The 18,984-nt window shown below is 42.6% G+C and overlaps 1 protein-coding gene across 2 annotated transcripts in view; it reads left to right on the top strand.

Moving 5' to 3' along the window:
* The window catches only part of LOC126196560 (protein singles bar), a 158,951-nt gene that overhangs the window by 89,415 nt on the left and 50,552 nt on the right, over nt 1–18,984 (top strand). For both annotated transcript variants that reach the window (XM_049934574.1, XM_049934575.1), the window contains exon 3: nt 10,822–11,004. In XM_049934574.1, the coding sequence (XP_049790531.1) occupies nt 10,822–11,004 (183 nt within the window). The remainder of the gene's footprint in view (nt 1–10,821; nt 11,005–18,984) is intronic.

The following is an 18,984-nucleotide window of genomic DNA, read 5'->3' as shown; positions in this document are numbered from 1 at the left end:
GCCTCGAAACCTGGCAGAAAATCCAAAGCGATTCTGGTCGTGTGTGACGTATGTTAGCGGCAAGAAACAATCAATGCCTTCTCTGCGCGATAGCAATGGAGATACAATAGAAGACAGTGCTGCTAAAGCAGAGTTACTAAACACAGCCTTCCGAAATGCCTTCACAAAAGAAGACGAAGTAAATATTCCAGGATTCGAATCGAGAACAGCTGCCAACATGAATAACGTGGAAGTAAATATCCTCGGAGTATTTATTAAATCACTTAATAAAAGCAAGTCTTCTGGTCCAGACTGTTTACCAATTATGTTCCTTTCGGAGTATGCTGATGCATTAGCCAAATACTTAACAATCATACACAACCGTTCGCTCGACGAAAGACTGGAAAGTTGCACAGGTCACACCAATATTCAAGAAAGGTAGTAGGAGTAATCCACTAAATTACATGCCCTTATCGTTAACGTCGATATGCAGCAGGATTTTAGAACATATATTTTGTTCGAACATTATGAATTACCTCGAAGAAAACGGTCTGTTGACACACAGTCACATGGGTTTAGAAAACATCGTTCCTGTGAAAGACAACTACCTCTTTATTCACATGAAGTGTTGCGTGCTATTGACAAGGGATTTCAGATAGATTCCGTATTTCTGGATTTCCGGAAGGCTTTTGACTCTGTACCACACAAGAAGCTCGTAGTGAAATTGCTTGCTTGCGGAACATCGTCTCAGTTATGTGACTGGATCTGTGATTTCCTGTCAGATAAGTCACAGCTTGTAGTAAATGACGGAAAGTCATCGAGTAAAACAGAAGTAATTTCTGGCGTTCCTGAAGGTAATGTTAAAGGCCCTTTGCTGTTCCTTATCTATATAAACGATTTGGGAGACAATCTGAGCAGCCGTCTTCGGTTATTTGCAAATGACGCTGTCATTTACTGACTAATAACGTCATCAGAAGATCAAAACAAACTGCAAAACGATTTAGAAGAAATATCGGAGTGGTGCGAAAAGTGGCAGTTGACCCTAAATAACGACAAGCGTGAGATCATCCACATGAGTGCTATGAGGAACTCGTTAAACTTCGGTTACGTGATAAATCAGTCTAATTTAAAAGCCGTCAATTCAGCTAATACTTAGGTATTACAATTACGTACAACTTAAATTGGAAGGAACACATAGAAAATGTTGAGGGGAAGGCTAACCAAAGACTGTGTTTTATTGGCAAGACACTTAGAAAATGTAACAGACCTACTAAGGAGACTGCCTACACTGCGCTTGTCCGTCCTCTTTTAGAATACTGGTGCGCGGTGTGGGATCCTTACCAGATAGGATTGACGAAGTACATCGAAAAAGTCCAAAGAAAGGCAGCACGTTTTATATTATCGCGAAATATGGGAGAGAGTGTCACAGAAATGATACAGGATTTGGGCTGGAAATCATTTCAAGAAAGGCGTTTTTCGTTGCGACGGATTCTTCTCACGAAATTCCAATCACCAACTTTCTCCTCCGAACGCGAAAATATTTTGTGGACACCGACCTACATAGGGAGGAACGATCACCACGGTAAAATAAGGGAAATCAGAGCTCGTACGGAATATAGGTGTTCATTCTTTCCGTGCGCTATACGAGGTGGGAATAATAGAGAATTGTGAAGGTGGTTCGATGAACCCTCTGCCAGGCACTTAAATGTGATTTGCAGAGTATCCATGTGGATGCAGATGTAGAAACCAGAACCAAGACATCTAATTTAAGTATCAAATAATGTGTAGAAACGTTTTGTGTTCCATCTTCCCTCATTCAGTTCCAGATTACTGAGATTTTTTGTCTGCAAATTATTCCCTCTTTACTGTATGCCATTACAGAGCAGGGAGGATGGAGCTAAATCTTTTCCCTTACAGTGATTTAAGTATTTACAACTAGCTAAAATGCGGCTTTATCTAGGTACGTTATATAGCTGTGCCCGAGACATCATACTCATAGAATTTTCGGGCGTGGGTGTGTGTGTGTGTTGTCCACAGCGTAACTTAGTTTAAGTTAGATTAAGTAGTGTGTGGGCTTATGGACCGATGATCTCAGCAGTTTGGTCCCATAAGACCTTCCCACAAATTTTAAAAAGAAAGTTTCATAGAATTTTTATTTTTACTTATAAAGTGTTTTTGTACACAACGTTTCAGGAAGTGTAACTGAAGACATGAATGAAGAGCTTCCTTCACTAACACAGGAGGAGCGAGATAATGTATGATGCTCTCGATCGAAGTTACATCATATGTCGCTTTCGGAAGGAGTTTCCAAAGAGCGAGTTTAAGTCTCAAGCTCTAGAGTTACTGCAAGTCTCGTTCATTATCTTCTGAGGATTCTTGAGACAGCATAATCCTCAGTCTTTTAGTCGTTCTAGTGAATTCAGAAACACTCGATCATACACAAAGCGATATATGTGTATTGTAGCCAAGTAAATTCAGTGTTAATTTTGTGTTTGTAAAAGTAAGATTGGAGCGCTAAGATTGTGTCACTGACGTAAAGCATATTCAGTGTTGGTTTTATATTTGTAGAGATAAGATTGGGATGCTTAATTCTGTCACCGACGTAAACTTCTGAAAATACACCATGGACAGCGTCAGCTATTGGTTCCACATCGTGATGATAGTGTCACTAAGATAAACACCCGAACTACTAAGCTGAGCAGACGATTTTAGAGAAAACTTTGGATGACGATACCTTTCTTTTCTGTGTTAACATTTTGATGAAATGAAGCCACAAGCTACGCTCAAGTTACTACCTGTGAAAACTCCATGAAAATTCTAGTAATTTTGGAGATACGCGTGTTCAAACATATAGATACTACCGTTTAACAGTCTTATCATTAGTATAGATAAATATAGATATGCTTCCCGCGGCCGGGTTCCCGGGTTCGATTCCCGGCGGGGTCAGGGATTTTCTCTGCCTGGTGATGACTGGGTGTTGTGTGATGTCCTTAGGGTAGTTAGGTTTAAGTAGTTCTAAGCTCTAGGGGACTGATGACCATAGATGTTAAGTCCCATAGTGCTCAGAGCCATTTGAACCATATAGATATATGGCAAATTGTCTGCTTAACAAAATGGTTCAAATGGCTCTGAGCACTATGGGACTTAACATCTATGGTCATCAGCCTCCTAGAACTTAGAACTACTTAAACCTAACTAACCGAAGGACATCACACAACACCCAGTCATCACGAGGCAGAGAAAATACCTGACGCCGCCGGGAATCGAACCCGGGAACCCGGGCGCGGGAATCTACTTAACATTTTGTATTGAAAAATATACCTTAATCGATATAAACATACATGCTGTTAATCTTACATACATTCAAAGTCACTGTAATAACTCGGCTGGAGCACAAAAACGGATGATAGAAGCAACTGAGGGCATTCGTGTGCGATAGGAATCGAGGTGCAGTATGAGAAATCAAGTACATGAAGTAAGTATGTGCAGAGGAAAAGAGATATATTCAGATCACTTTATCTTAGTTGGAACAATGACTTTAATAGCAAAATGGTATAAATTTGCTATAAGGAAATCAGCTTCTTCAGAAGAATTATTCAAAGTGTATTTGTTACAAGAGGAGATCATTAAATGACTATATCAACAAAAACTTCAGGAATATCTAATAAAAATTCCAACTGAAGATTATGCGGAGGCAGAGTGGGACAATAAGAAAGACTGCATACAGTGATCAGCGTTTGAAGTAGTTCGTGAGGAGAAAAAGTTAAGAAGAAAAATGGTTACAAATATGGAATACGAAACTGAAGAGGCTATGAAGGGAAAACGAAGGGCATATCAACTCCTGCTACAAAAGAGAACCCAAGAAACAAAGCAACTCTGTAAGGAAATGTGGAACCATGCTAAGCAAATAATAAGGAGAGCACATTAAGACTCTTGGAACAAATTAGTTACAATGTCGAACAATGGTATACATCGAAAACAGAACTTTGCACATAAAATGTTAAAGAACTTTTATTAGTCAGAGAGAGATGACGCTAGAATTAATATAATTTACTAAGAACATTGGCTACAACGTTATAAGCATTTATGGCATTGTGAAATCGCTGCAATAAATACAGGATACCTAACATCATATTGCAACAAGACAGTTGATTCAATAAGCTTAGACGAGGTTTAACAGGTTCTGGAAAGTTTGAAGGAACGCAGAAGCTGTGACCTATGTGAAATAAATAATGAACTTAAAAGTATGGAGGGGACTATGCGACCTAAGACGGTTCCTTTTATTTCACGAATACTGGAGAAGCTATAAAATCCTCGATGTTTCTAAAACCGCCGAAGTAATTTCCATTTTTAAAAAGAGCCAAAGAAATGCATGTGACAGTTACAAGGGTATAAGGCTGACAAATACAGTTCATAAAACTTACTCAATAATAAACAGTCACTGAAAGTAATAACATATGCATTCTAGGGAGAAGAGCAAGATGGGTTCAGAAAAGGACACTCATGCAGCGGTAATATTTTTAACATCCATAGAATTTTAGAGAAGCGACGAGAAGTCAGTTGCTGCTCTCTTTGAGTTCGCAAGACTTTGACTTAGTCATCAGAAGAAGATTATGGACAATAATGGACAACGCAAATAGAAGGGGGAAATACGTCGTATGCTCATGGGTCCGGAAACAAATTATATCCATGTTAGAGCTCTTTATAGTACGTCAACCATTGGAAACACACAGGAACATATAGTTTTTATGTTCCATATTTTTCAGACTGGCTTAAGACAGGCGTGAGGAAAGGCCGGACGACAGTGATGCAGCGTGGCAAACAACTGTCTGAGTGCAGCGGTGAAATACCGTTCTCTGCGTCCCAGGTCACTGAATCACAGTGACGCGGGTTCCTAGAATAGGATGTAGCTCGTTCAAATCAAAGACGTTAAAGAAATTTTCAGCTACAGGAATGGGAAGACATCAAGATGCGCCTCAATGCATTGACGTTCCGCGGAAAGTCTCTTCGGAGCGCTTTACATCGTATTAGATAGGCTAAATGAGAAGAGAAGGAAAAATGAGAGGAAGATTAGTGTTTAACTTCGCGCCGACGACGAAATCAACAGCCACGAAGCACAAACTCAGATTGTGCAAGGGTTGGGTGGAAAATCAACAGTAGTTCAAATGGCTCTAAGCACTATGGGACAGGTCATCAGTCCCCTAGACTTAGAACTACTTAAACCTAACTAACCTAAGGACATGACACACACCCATGCCCGAGGCAGGATTCGAACCTGCGACCGCAGCAGCAGCGCAGTTCTGGACTGAAGAAAATCAACAGTGGCTGTTTCGAGAAAGCTGTTCTTTCATACGTGTCAAGCGATTTAGGGAAACCGCGGAAATATAGATCTGTATGACACAATGGGAATTTTAACTCCGAATGCCAACATGTTGAGTCATTGCATCACCTCGCTCGATAGTCAATAATTCAAAATGGTTCAAATGGCTCTGAGCACTATAGGACTAAACTGCTGAGGTCATCACTCCCCTAGAACTACTTAAACCTAACTAACCTAAGGACACCACACACATCCATGCCCGAGTCAGGATTCGAATCTGCGACAGTAGCGGTCGCGTGGTTCCAGACTGAAGCGCCTAGAACGGCTCGGCCACACCGGCCGGCAGTCAATAATTCAGTACAACAGTAGGTAACCTGAGAGTCTGAATAAGACAGCTACTGAAGAGACAACTGTTAACGACCGTGTATGTTAGACGTGCCAAGTAGCTGCAGATGCCGCTGATGTAGAATGCTGAATTCATCACGTTGTGAGCTTTTACCTCTTGGTGACGACTACTTGCTGTCGGTTTTCTTCAGGGAACAACCCTAACATCCACTCGTGCCTTTATGTTTTTTAATTTATTGTCGTGGCCAAACAGAAACGTCCATACGCGCTGTGACCATGCCAGCCTACATTTTACTCACAACGGGGTCCTCACAAAGGGCTATCGTGCACTAAACCGCTGGTTAACCGCCCCCGACATCCAGACACGCTGTCGCAAACACTCTTTGAGTTAACGAAGCCTTCAGTACGTGCCCACACCACTGCAGCCGTGGGGCTACTGTACTCTTGTAAACGGGTCAGTATTCGCTGTGGACATTCTTCTTTCCTACGGCGTGCCCCACATTGATGCATGGTCCGCTTGCTTGCTTGTTTTACGCCACAACTTTCTGTCGAACGCATCCTTGGCGTTGAGTCACTTGCACATACTCTTGGAATTTTCCTGACCATCGTTTCTTGGGACGGTCGCGGACAGGCACACAAAATGGTTCAAATGGCTGTGAGCACTATGGGACTTAACATCTGAGGCCATCAGTCCCATAGAACTTAGAACTACTTAAACCTAACTAACCTAGGACATCACACACATCCATGCCAGAGGCAGGATTTGAAGCTGCGACCGTAGCGGTCGCGCGGTTCCGGACTGAAGCGCCTAGAACCGCTCGACCACAACGGCCGGCACAAGCACACAGACGGGATTATTTATCGGGGGGGGGGGGTACAAATCAGATAGCTAGTTTTACGTATTGTGATATTTGTATTATAACATAAATACATATTCGATTAACCATTTTAATGGATCAGACAGGCGGCGTCTATTGACTTCACACTAGTTTTCGAATACAGATGCTAATCTTGAGTCTATTATGTTCTGTTCCGAGATAGCCCATGTTGCCATGTTGCACCTGAATTTTTCCTTGTGTGGCTAAGTATGGCACTAAGACTGGAGAACAGGAAGCTAATCAGATCCAACCTGTCCTCGAGTGAGCTGTTTTAACACAAATACAGATTTAGTAATGTTGTGAAAATATCCACCATCTACTCTGATTAACAACAATTGAACCTTCAGATAGTTTCGTGAATCTTCCTCTGTTGTTTTTCATCAACTTCTTTTTACCTGAAACTTCTTTCACTTGACTTTCAGTCGTAATCAAGAATAAATAATATTAAGAAAGCGTTTTGGTACTAGATGCGTGCGGGCTTGGTAACGGGTTCGTCTTCTCCTGCGTTCGTGGTCGTTAGTTCTGGTCATGTGTCCGTACCTCTGAAGTTGCGTTTGTGTTTGGTTTGTTACTGCTTGTTGCCACCTCTACCCGTACCCTTACATGTTCCTTTCTCAAACACCCCAGTCTTATGACTCCTACAGACCTGAGCAAAATTTCATTTCAAATCCATGGATTGCTTGTTCGTGTTTTATTGCTGAGCAGCAAGATTCTGAGCCATTTAGAGCCACTGAGCGGAAATATATATATTGGTTGTTCCCTTAAGGTGGTTGGCTACTTCCTTATCACATGGCACGTAGTAGGCCATTTCAGTCACACAGCGTTAACTCCTTCTCGAGCGTCTGGCAACATCTTGCATTCGAACTTATAAGAGGGCCGAGGCATTTAACCTGTGTAGTTTTGCTCAGTAGTTGATTCTTTACGATGATGAAGCGACAAATCTACGTCCACATTCCACACACTCATCTTTCTTAATGTTTAACCTCAAAACGTTATTTCTTAAAAGATCTTCCAGCTCAGAGTCCCATTTTCATATCTTGGCGGGTTTACTATACGAAAAACATATCAGCATAAAAAAATCGTCCAAGGGTATAATGTCTCAATATCTGCTGTCGCTCTGTCCATATCGAAAATGACTAGGAGAGAAGGGAGTGTAGACATTTGGTACGCATTGTGCATATTCCGAGGATCGTTATTTTCGAGTAAATGATAAATTTCCATTTCTTTAGGAAAGACTGACCTGGATTGCAAATTTTGTTGTATATTTGCTCGCTTCTGAAGGCTTTGCGTGTTCTGAATTTTCAGGTACAGCAGTTCATGGCATCGACACGTCTTGCAATAACGCAATATAGCAACGCCGGACACTGCTAGCTACTGGGCCTTCTTGGACTACACCTTTCGTAATTCTGGTTTGAGGTAATCTCGTCCAAGAGGCACGACAACCATTCTGGTCAGATCGGCAGTACCAACAATTCCTGCCACGATTATGCCCTCTGGTTTGCACTGGACTTCATTCACGTCACCAACTATTAAAATTGCAGTGTAATTAAGGTCACGTGCAACAATCGTCAGACTAGCATAAAGGGTACAACTTGCTTGATTAAACGAATGAACACAATTTCAACGTAACAGAAAAACATGCACTGTGGTGACTAATAGCCGTCCGCTGTGCCCGAGAGGTTCTAGGCGCTTCAGTACGGAACCACGCGGCTGCTACGGTCGCAGGTTCGAATCCTCCCTCGGGCATGGATGTGTGTGATGTCCTTAGGTTAGTTAGGTTTAAGTAGTTCTAAGTCTAGGGGACTGATGACCTCAGATGTTAAGTCCCATAGTGCTCAGAGCGATTTGAATAGCTTCTAATATCGCGTCGGACCTCCTTTTGCCTGGCGTAATGCATTAGCTCGACTTGGCATGGACTCAGCAAGTCGTTGGAAGTCTCCTGCAGAAATTTTGTCACATGCTGCTTCTACAGCCGTCCATAATTGTGAATGTAAGGCCGGTGCTGCAGAATTTTTTGTACGAATTGACCTTTCGATTATGTCCCATAAACGTTCCGGGCGATCTGGATGGACAAATCATTCGCTCGAATTGACCAGATGCTCCTCAACCCAACTGCAAATAATCGCGGCCCGGTGTCATAGTGCATTGTCATCCGTAAAAATTCCATCGTTGTTTGGGAACATAAAGTCCACGAACGGTTGCAAATCGTCTCCAGGAACATAACCATTTCCAGTCAGAGACCAGAGGACCCAATCCATTCCATATAAACATTATGGGGACATCATTAGCTTACACTTACTGAGACACTTGCACAGTGCCTTATTGAGAGCTTGGGTCCATGGCTGCGTGGGTCCGCGCCACACTCGAACCCTACCATCAGCTCTTTCCAACTGAAATCGGGACTCATCCGACCAGGCCACGGTTTTCCAGTCGTCAACTCAAATGCCGCTGCTCTTGGTCGTTAAGGGGCAAGGCCATGGCCGCTGCGTTATCCGTGGTGAGAGGTAATTCCTGAAATTTGGTATTCTAGGGACTCTCTTGATGCTGTGAATCGCGGAATATTGAATTCTCCAACGATTTCCGATGTCCCATATTCCAGATCCAACTACCATTCCGCGTTAAAAGTCTGTTAATTCGCGCCGTGCCGCCATCCACGTCGGAAACCTTTTCACATGAATCACCTAAGAACAAATGACAGCTTCACCACAGCGCTGCCCTTTTCTAGCTTGTGTACGCGATACTACCGCCATCTGTATATATGAGTATATACAGGGTGGTCGGAAATTCCCGTTACAGACTTCTAGGACTTGTAGAGGGGAGCGAGTACATCGTATTTTAAATAGGAACCCATGCCCGGAAACGTCATCCAACGAGACTACAGAGCGTCAGAGTTATAGGCGCGGGTGTCTCTAAATGTACGTATACACGGGGTGATTCCGTGATGATGTTGCAGACTTTCTAGGATGATGGAGAACGATAAATGGATTAATTTGAAGTAAGGATCCCTGTACCGGAAACGAACGAGTCGAAAGTTGTAAACGAAAACCGTTCTGATACCTCTGACAGTTGAATACATGTACCGGTTCTTGTGTTGCGAAGAGTGTAGGTTTGGTAACTTCAGTGGTGGTAGTGTGGACAAAAACGAGAAAAAATTTCCAATCAACGTGGGCTCTAAATTGCATACCTGAGGAGCTATGACCATTCTTTCATCTTGGCTAGTGTGAAACACATCTCCTCTACTGAACATGTGTTCATAGCTCCTCAGGTATGTAATTTAGAGCCCACGTTTATTGGACATTTTTCCTTGTTTTTGTCCACACTGCCACCACTGTAAGTTACCAACCCTACACTCTTCGCAACACAAGAACTGGTACATGTATTCAACTGTCAGAACCGTTTTCGTTTTCAGCTTTCGACTCGTTCGTTTCCGGTACAGGGATCCTTACTTCAAATTGATACATTTATCGTTTTCCATAATCCTAGAAAGTCTGTAACATCATCACGAAATCACCCCGTGTATACGTACATTTAGAGACGCCCGCACCTATAACTTTGACGCTCTGTAGTCTCGTTGGACGACGTTTTCGGGCATGGGTTCCTATTTAAAATACGATGTACTCGCTCCCCTCTACAAGTCCTAGAAGTCTGTAACGGGAATTTCCGACCACCCTGTGTATCTCGCTATCGCATGACTTGTCGTCTCAGTGTAGTTAGATGTAACACCATCTACATTCTGTATAAAAGGAGAGATTGCGCACAGGTTTCGCTTCCAGCAATCGCGTCTGAATATAATTTGTTTGTGAGAAGGTCGTGTTATGCCTTGCGTAAACAGGAGAAATGTGTACCAACCGTTATCGGAATGCGACAGAATCGGGATCGATCGATACCTATCGAGACTGCGGTTTACCATTTTGCGTTGGTCGGGAACCGACGATTGTCATGCGAATATGCAATCGATGGGTGCAGGTAGTCCATACTCAACACCATGCAGGATAATTTATAGCAGCTGACAAGACAGGCATTTTATTCGCCTGGTCATGCGGGATCGTACAATCACGTCACGTAACTTGAGCGAGGATTTTTTTTTTTTTTTTAAGCAATTCAAATATCCGATGCGACGACGTCTGCAGCACCATGGACTACATGGACGACCAGTGTTGGGACTTCCTTTTATACGGCAGCACAAAGAGGCACGTCTACAGCGGGGGGTCCAAACGCAAGTGGCACCACGTCGCCTTTCCATGGGGAGCAGGTACAGACGAGGTGAACGTCGCTGCAGATGGGTGCTGGTGTTGGCAGGTGCTGGGGGCCGTGTGCCAGGGGCTGCTGGTGCGCTACGGGCTGCAGCAGTCTGCGCTGATCGGCAAGTCCTTCTACAGCTTCCTCACCACCGCGTCGGCCTGCCTCCTCACCACCAGCGTGCTCATCGCTTCCTACCTGCTCTCCGAGAAGTCCTTCAGCCTCGTCCGATCGTCGCTCTTCGTGAGTACCGGCTGCCGCAGGCTATTATGTGCACTATATCCACTTACTATTGACTGCAGTTAGTGGAACGTATCTTTTTCGTGCTGACAGGAGTGGCTTGCTGGAAGAGTAATTACCCCATTCAGATTTTAATGTGGAGATTGTTTTTAGTGGTCTCTTCAGTCCGAAGATTGAGCCGTTTCAGATCTCCACGTTAGTCTAACATGTGCAAGCCTCTTCATCTCTGCATAACTACTGGGATCTACAACCATTTGAACTTGATTGCTGTAGTCAAGCCTTTGTCCCAAATTTTCTTGCCTCCCCTCTCCCCACCCCCATCGCTCTCTATACGTACATTTCACCACCGAGCGAGGTGGCCCAGTTGCTAGCGCATTGGATTCACATTCAGGAGGACGACGGTTCAATCCTGCATCTGGCTATCCTGATTTAGATTTTCCATGATTTCTCTAAATCGCTTCAACCAAATGCTGGGATGGTTCCTCTGAAAGGCCACGGCTGACTTTCTTCTCCATCCTTCCCTAATCCGACGGGACCGATGACTTCACCGTCTGGTTCCCTTCCCCAAATCAACCAACTGACCAGCACTTCCTTACAAATCGACAATTCCTAGATACTCCAGTGAGTAGCCGATCCAATAATCCCTTGTTTTAATCGCGGTATGAATAAAATTGTTTTCTCTCCAGTTCGATTCACTACGCTTTCAGTAGTTATCCAGTCTACTCTTCTAACCTTCAGCAGTCTTCTGTAACAGCATTTTTCAAAACCTCTCTCTTCCAATCTGTGCTATTTATAGTCCACATTTCGCATCCACGAAAAGGCTACATTCTACGTTTCAACACTTTCAGAGTACACTTTCTAACATTTAAAAATTATGTTTGGTGCTAAAAAATTTCTTTTTAGAAACTTCAATACACAGTATTAATGTTCCACAATAATATTTAACAGTTCGTTACGAAGCGGCTTTCGGTTTCATAGGCCATCGTCAGATAACTTAATACTAAACAGACAGCTGTACAAAGATTTTACCACTATATCGATAAAAAACACAAGGATAGTGTAATACACAAAGAATCTTTGAACAAGTAAATCTTATATTGCAATATATTCAAATATTAAAAGTATATTAATGTGTAAGCCAAGTAAGTGGGTAATGGCACAGACTACTATGTTATGTGGGCAAACTGTTGAAAGTGTAAACGGGCCGGAAAGGGTGGGGGGGGGGGGGGGGCGGGGGTGGTGGGGGGGGGGGGTGGCAAGAGAAGGAAGGACTCTATGGAATGTAGATTAGATTATAATCTTTCTTCTTCAGTATCCAACTTCATTCATGTTCTCTTTAGTAGTTACAGCCCTACCTGATATGATTTGCCACACGCATTGCAGGAAGTCCTATGAATTTCACTCTATTTTAAAGATGGAATGTTACATTTATTGCTAAAGAATGTAGGCAACAGAATCCCTGATGTAAAAAGCTGGAGTATATTTCCTGGATTTCGGTTTCTTGGCAGGTACCTGTGAAGTCCTACCTACATATTGCATGGTGGCCCATTTGTTATCAATGTGGTTTTGTGCTTTCTGAGGACGATAAAGAAGCTCTGTTACCCTCCGTCTCTTCCTTTTACTGGGTATGTTGTCAATTAGCGTAGGACTATAACCACTGCTGAGTTCTATTTCTTGAATTATCTTCAACTCATTTTCAAAATCTGTTTTGGTTTATGGCTTAGACAGTAGGTGGTGCACCATAGAGTTTTTCTTGCTATTGCCAGTGTACATTTAAATCTTCTCTCGCTTGGTCATCTTCACTTACTTTATTAACCAAATAACGAAAGACTTCTATTACTTTTAGTGTCTAATTTTCTAATCTAATTCCTTCACCGGAGTCTGATTTAATTCGACTGGATTCCACTGCCCTTTTTCTACTGTTGTTGATGTTCATCTTGTAATATCATTTCAAGAAACTATTCATTCCATTCAACTATTCTTCCAAGTCTTGTAAATAAAACTGCCTTTTCCTGCTGCTAGTTACTTTATTTATCCAATACGCGTTTCGCCTTCTCCTGTTCTAAGGCATCATCAGTTGGATGATTTGCTAATCTGTGTTTCCTCACATCTGGTCTGGAGGTTTCACTACCTCTTTTATCACTGGCAGTTAAGTAATATTTTTTGAAAGACGCCATAGTCACCACTGGCCATAGAAATTATTTATTTTCACTAGTGCAATTTCGGAAACCTAAATGCCGTTATGTAAATGATATAATGCACATGTAAAGCTTTCAAAATTTTCTGACTTGCAGACATGTCATCGTCGTATCTGAGCTTATTAACTAAAGGAATACAGCAACAGTAAAAGGGCGCGAGGCTACCTACGTCGTGAAAATGGTATAAATTACATAAGCTATTACCATTGTTACCGTCTAGAACATAAATACAAACAAAGCACTGTGGATGCTGTTTACATCATATCTGACGCAGTTGGCGCGAAAACATATTCACAGGACGTATTTCCTTTGCTCTTCTCAAAGATCGTACATTCCAGAAGTAAGACATGTAATCACAGTATCACAAAATCATTTTACATTGTTGACAGAATACAGTAGTCTAACCTGCGCGGGTAGCCCTGCGTGTTAAAGGAGCGCCCCCGAGATGGGGTGGCGTCATAGCCCCAAATCGCCCCGCCCATCGCATTATCGACGACGGTCGTTCGGCGTGCCGGCCAGCCAAGATGTGCTTTTTAGGCGATTTCTCACATCCTACTAGGGGACTACTGGGCTGGTACCCAAGACCAGCCTCTGATACACTATTCGAAAAGATTTTGAAAATTTTCGCTCTTTTCACATGAATAAAACTACATGCAGACAGTTGGGGTACACATTAATCCGACTTGGAGGGTTACAGGGTGGCGACAGGAAGGGTATATGGCCACCCCTTAAACTAACCGTGTCGTATCCGTTAATAACCATGCTGACTCCGCACTGATGCTGAACAAAGGGACAAGAAAAGAAGACAGAGCACAGCATTGCATGCAATGATACAGGCATATAGTATAAAGGGGCGGGATAGAAAATTTATTTGTAACAAAGTGATATAAAAATACATATGTTATCTGTCGTAATGCTCTATCTCTTCACTTCACATGCGTATATATTTTTACCCGCACACCTCAAACCTATAGAACACATTTTACTCTCCCCAAATATCAGGTTCTTCAGGTTTTGAGTGAAAGAGCAGTGATTTTTTTAAAAAGAAAGTCATGACTTCTACGATGTATTTTTATACGTATATACAGGGCTATTACAAATGATTGAAGCGATTTCACAAATTCACTGTAGCTCCATTCATTGACATATGGTCACGACACATTACAGATAAGTAGAAAAACTCATAAAGTTTTGTTCGGCTGAAGCCGCACTTCAGGTTTCTGCCGCCAGAGCGCTCGAGAGCGCAGTGAGACAAAATGGCGACAGGAGCCGAGAAAGCGTATGTCGTGCTTGAAATGCACTCACATCAGTCAGTCATAACAGTGCAACGACACTTCAGGACGAAGTTGCACAAAGATCCACCAACTGCTAACTCCATTCGGCGATTGTATGCGCAGTTTAAAGCCTCTGTAAGGGGAAATCGACGGGTCGGCCTACAGTGAGCGAAGAAACGGTTGAACGCGTGCGGGCAAGATTCACGCATAGCCCGCGGAAGTCGACGAATAAAGCGAGCAGGGAGCTAAACGTACCACAGCCGACGGTTTGGAAAATCTTACGGAAAAGGCTAAAGCAGAAGCCTTACCGTTTACAATTGCTACAATCCCTGACACCCGATGACAAAGTCAAACGCTTTGAATTTTCGGCGCGGTTGCAATAGCTCGTGGAAGACGATGCGTTCAGTGCGAAACTTGTTTTCAGTGATGAAGTAACATTTTTTCTTAATGGTGAACAGACACAATGTGCGAATCTGGGTGGTAGAGAATCCTCACGCATTCGTGCAGCAAATTCGCGATTCACCAAAAGTTAACGTGTTTTGTGCAATCTCACGGTTTAAAGTTTACGGCCCCTTTTTCTTCTGCAAAAAAAAAAAAAAAAAAAAAAAAACGTTACAGGACACGTGTATCTGGACATGCTGGAAAATTGGCTCGTGCCACAACTGGAGACCGACAGCGCCGACTTCATCTTTCAACAGGATGGTGCTCCACCGCACTTCCATCACGATGTTCGGCATTTCTTAAACAGGAGATTGGAAAACCGATCGATCGGTCGTGGTGGAGATCATGATCAGCAATTCGTGTCATGGCCTCCACGCTCTCCCGACTTAACCTCATGCGATTTCTTTCTGTGGGGTTATGTGAAAGATTCAGTGTTTAAACCTCCTCTACCAAGAAACGTGCCAGAACTGCGAGCTCGCATCAACGATGCTTTCGAACTCATTGATGGGGACATGCTGTGCCGAGTGTGGGACGAACTTGATTATCGGCTTGATGTCTGCCGAATCACTAAAGGGGCACATATCGAACATTTGTGAATGCCTAAAAAAACTTTTTGAGTTTCTGTATGTGTGTGCAAAGCATTGTGAAAATATTTGAAATAATAAAGTTATTCTAGAGCTGTGAAATCGCTTCAATCATTTGTAATAACCCTGTATTTTTGTCTTTTTGCTTTTAGTCGCCCAACTTTAATCTCAACAATTGAACCAACATTCTTCAAATTTTTTATGTAACATCAACAAACTTCATACTCTTTATAGTTTTTAAAAGCATCTGTAAACTTTTCACTTGTACTAATATTTGTTTCGTCTTTGTTCATATCTTTCAAAGCTCTTGGTAAAAGAGAGGAACGTTGTACCGCTGATAGCCCGTTCTCTGTCGATATAGACCGATGGGGATGAAATAACAGCTAAGGAAAAAATACAAATTGTACCAGATAAAGATCACGAAAAGCTCAATTGGTCTTAACAAGCATTGCTCGCAAAAGTACTGATTCAATGAAGCAACCAAAAAATCAGTACAACAAAATGAGTTAAAGTGTGTGATGAGACATCTCGCACTAACTACAGAACTTGAATTATTATCTTCTTGTAATATGTGAAATATAAATATGCAGAATGGTGTGTAAATGTAGTCATGCAGTTCCATGGTGCTTAGAATGTTAACGAGTTCATTTGAGTTGCACTTGTGAAGCTGGTTACATAATATTTACAGAGAATTGTTAAAATAGATTATATAAGATAAAAAAACGAGCATTTAAAAATAAATAAAAAACAAAAGTTGAAATGTGTGGGAGTGCACACGATTCTCCCTCGTTATGACATAAAACAATACAACGCGATAAAATACAGCACTTCATGATTACTGTAGTTATGAAACCGGATAAACACGTTTCTGTACAAATTATTAATTCAATAACATAAGTGTACGATTTGTTTGTCTTCTCTGATGCATACCCCAAAGCGTTCCACATCCCAGCAGGACATCCTTCTTGATGTGGTCCGCGGCCCAGATAAATAAATGCATGAATGAATGAATGAATGAATGGATGTAGGAGTGAATAAATGTACGGCAATATTCAATTGTTTCAGAATTACAATTTTTAATTTTCTCTTGCAGGTCAATACTAGGCTGGAGAACCTTATCGAAATTGTTTCACTAAAGCAGAAAATCGACCTGGGTCCATGGATAAGTGGTTCCTTCAACGACATTGTCTCAGTGGAATTACGTCGCATGCGTTGCAAAGTCCCGGGGCGCTTGGACTAAGAAAGGACATACCTTGGCAACTTGTTGCTATTAAGAAGAGAAGGACCGGATTGTTACAGTTGGACTGATTTGGTTAGGTCCTGTTTTTAGACAGTCGGTACAATGAGATTATAAATATCGTCACATCACACAGGTTGCAAAAATGCGGTCAGATGTGCTACCTCAGTAGAAGTTGTATGAATCTGCGAAAATATTTGACTGCCAGGAGCGGGATAGCGTAAAGCGGCGGAGCGCAGGCTTTTCGCTCTCGCCTACCGTCACGAAGAGCACTGAATCAGTATGGTACTAGCCCTACGGCTATAATAGCCCCGGTGGAAACAGTATTTGTCTTGGGAATGTGGCCAGAAAGTTGAACAGACGTGCCAATGTTGGCCTACGGTTACAGGTAACTAGTTTGAGTGACGACACCCTGTGGTAAATTCTAAAAGTATTCACCGCGTCTGGGACGGTGACGTCTCACATTGAATGAGATTTTGTATCCGACGCGTGAGAACTGGCTTACGTGCCAGCACCATGTTATTCTCTTTCTTATCGCTCTCCGTCATTATCGCCGACACAAAGACAGCAGTAAACTTTATAAATGCTCACCACAGTCACGTATTCAGTACTCATTACTCATATATTGTGAGATGTGCGAGTACCAGAAATTTCTCGGGAAAAGTGGTTGAATCATTTCAAAATGGTTATCAGGGAATTATACAGTATGAATACTCTGCTCTCGACAAAATATCAGACTGGTGCAAAACGTGGCAGATAATTCTTAATGTAGAGTGTGGAGGTGTGCACTTAATGATACGTAATATCGTGGTATCCTTTGGTTACAGGATTAGCGAGACACAATTAGAGTGACTCCTGTCGTATATCTGGGAGCAACAATATGTACAGGGTGAGCGAAAAGTCCCCGTAACCCCTAGTATCGAATGATAATTGCTTTGATTCGTTTTAGCACAAATCGTTACTTACGTATTACGTGTCCACCATATTGGTGGGTTCCCCATCATGCAGTAAACACACTTCGATACGCCTCCATGTTATTCTTGACATATTTTCGAGCACGTCCGGTGCTATAGTGCGAAATGCATCCTCAACAGCATTGCGCAGTTCTTCGTTTGTAGCATAACGACGTGCAGATACATGCGCCTTAATGATTTCCCGTAACGAGTTGTGAGGTGTGGTGAGGTCAAGACTTGTTGGCTGCCATTTCAAGGGAGCTGGTGTTACTGACGAACCACGACCTATCCACCGTCCTGGGAAGTGTTCATTTAGCAACGCTGCATAGTGAGTAGGCGCTCAGTCATGCTGCAATGTTCTGTGAGGCCCCTTTCCTCAAGCTGAGGTATTACTCACGTTTGTTACATGCGTAAATATTATACGCCATTCACAGTTCCTTCAGGAAGTTTACCCCAAGCAGACGATCTGATTTTATCTCTGCCCATACCATTACGTGAGCCGGGCTCCTTTCTAACTCGACTGTGTAATGAGGATTGTCTTTGGACCAAACGACAATATTTCTAGTACGGAATATTTCCTGGAACGCTCCCATAACCTGTCTTATGTCTTCTTTCTGTGTTGTCGTTCGTGCGCCCACACACTTGTCACTAAGCTATCCTCGGTAGTATAGCTATGACGGCTCACATCCGTCATGACTACAAATTAAAACTGCTCTGCGACTGCGAAAACATACAAACATGAATTCCAACAATTGATTCAAAGAACTGGTACAAGTAACATAGCTGCCGACCTGCTCCATAACATTTGATACTAGACAGGGGTTTCCAAAGGTACGAGGACTTCTCGTCCACCACGTAGAGATCTGAAGCGGAACAGCCTAGTACGTCCAGTTGTAGGTAAAACAAATGGCAGGCCACGATTAATAGTGTACTGGGGAACTGCTAGTCTAAGAAAACAACTGCACCCGCTTTCCTACATTCAATTAAGCAAATACAGGGCTGATACCGACGTCTGGCCTCAGCTACAGAATACACAAACATTTCGAAAACGTCTCACACTTCCACGTGCGTTAACACTAAACGCAAACACACTGGGTAAACACATTTTGTCTCGTCGTGGGGGGAGAGGAGGGGCTTCCCTGTGAACACACGAAATAAGTCCACGGAAAAGAACAAGAATGAAGAAGGAAGATGTTGCACACTAAATACTTGTAGGACCTCTCGAAGAATATTGCTCAAGCGTATGGGACCCATACCAGACCGGACTAATGGGCAGCTTCGATCGAATCCAAAGAA

The sequence above is a fragment of the Schistocerca nitens genome, chromosome 1 (genome assembly GCF_023898315.1).
Source record: "Schistocerca nitens isolate TAMUIC-IGC-003100 chromosome 1, iqSchNite1.1, whole genome shotgun sequence".
Lineage (NCBI taxonomy): Eukaryota > Metazoa > Arthropoda > Insecta > Orthoptera > Acrididae > Schistocerca > Schistocerca nitens.
The sequence above is the reverse complement of the archived record's forward strand: the minus strand, read 5'-3'. Positions and strand labels throughout refer to the sequence as shown.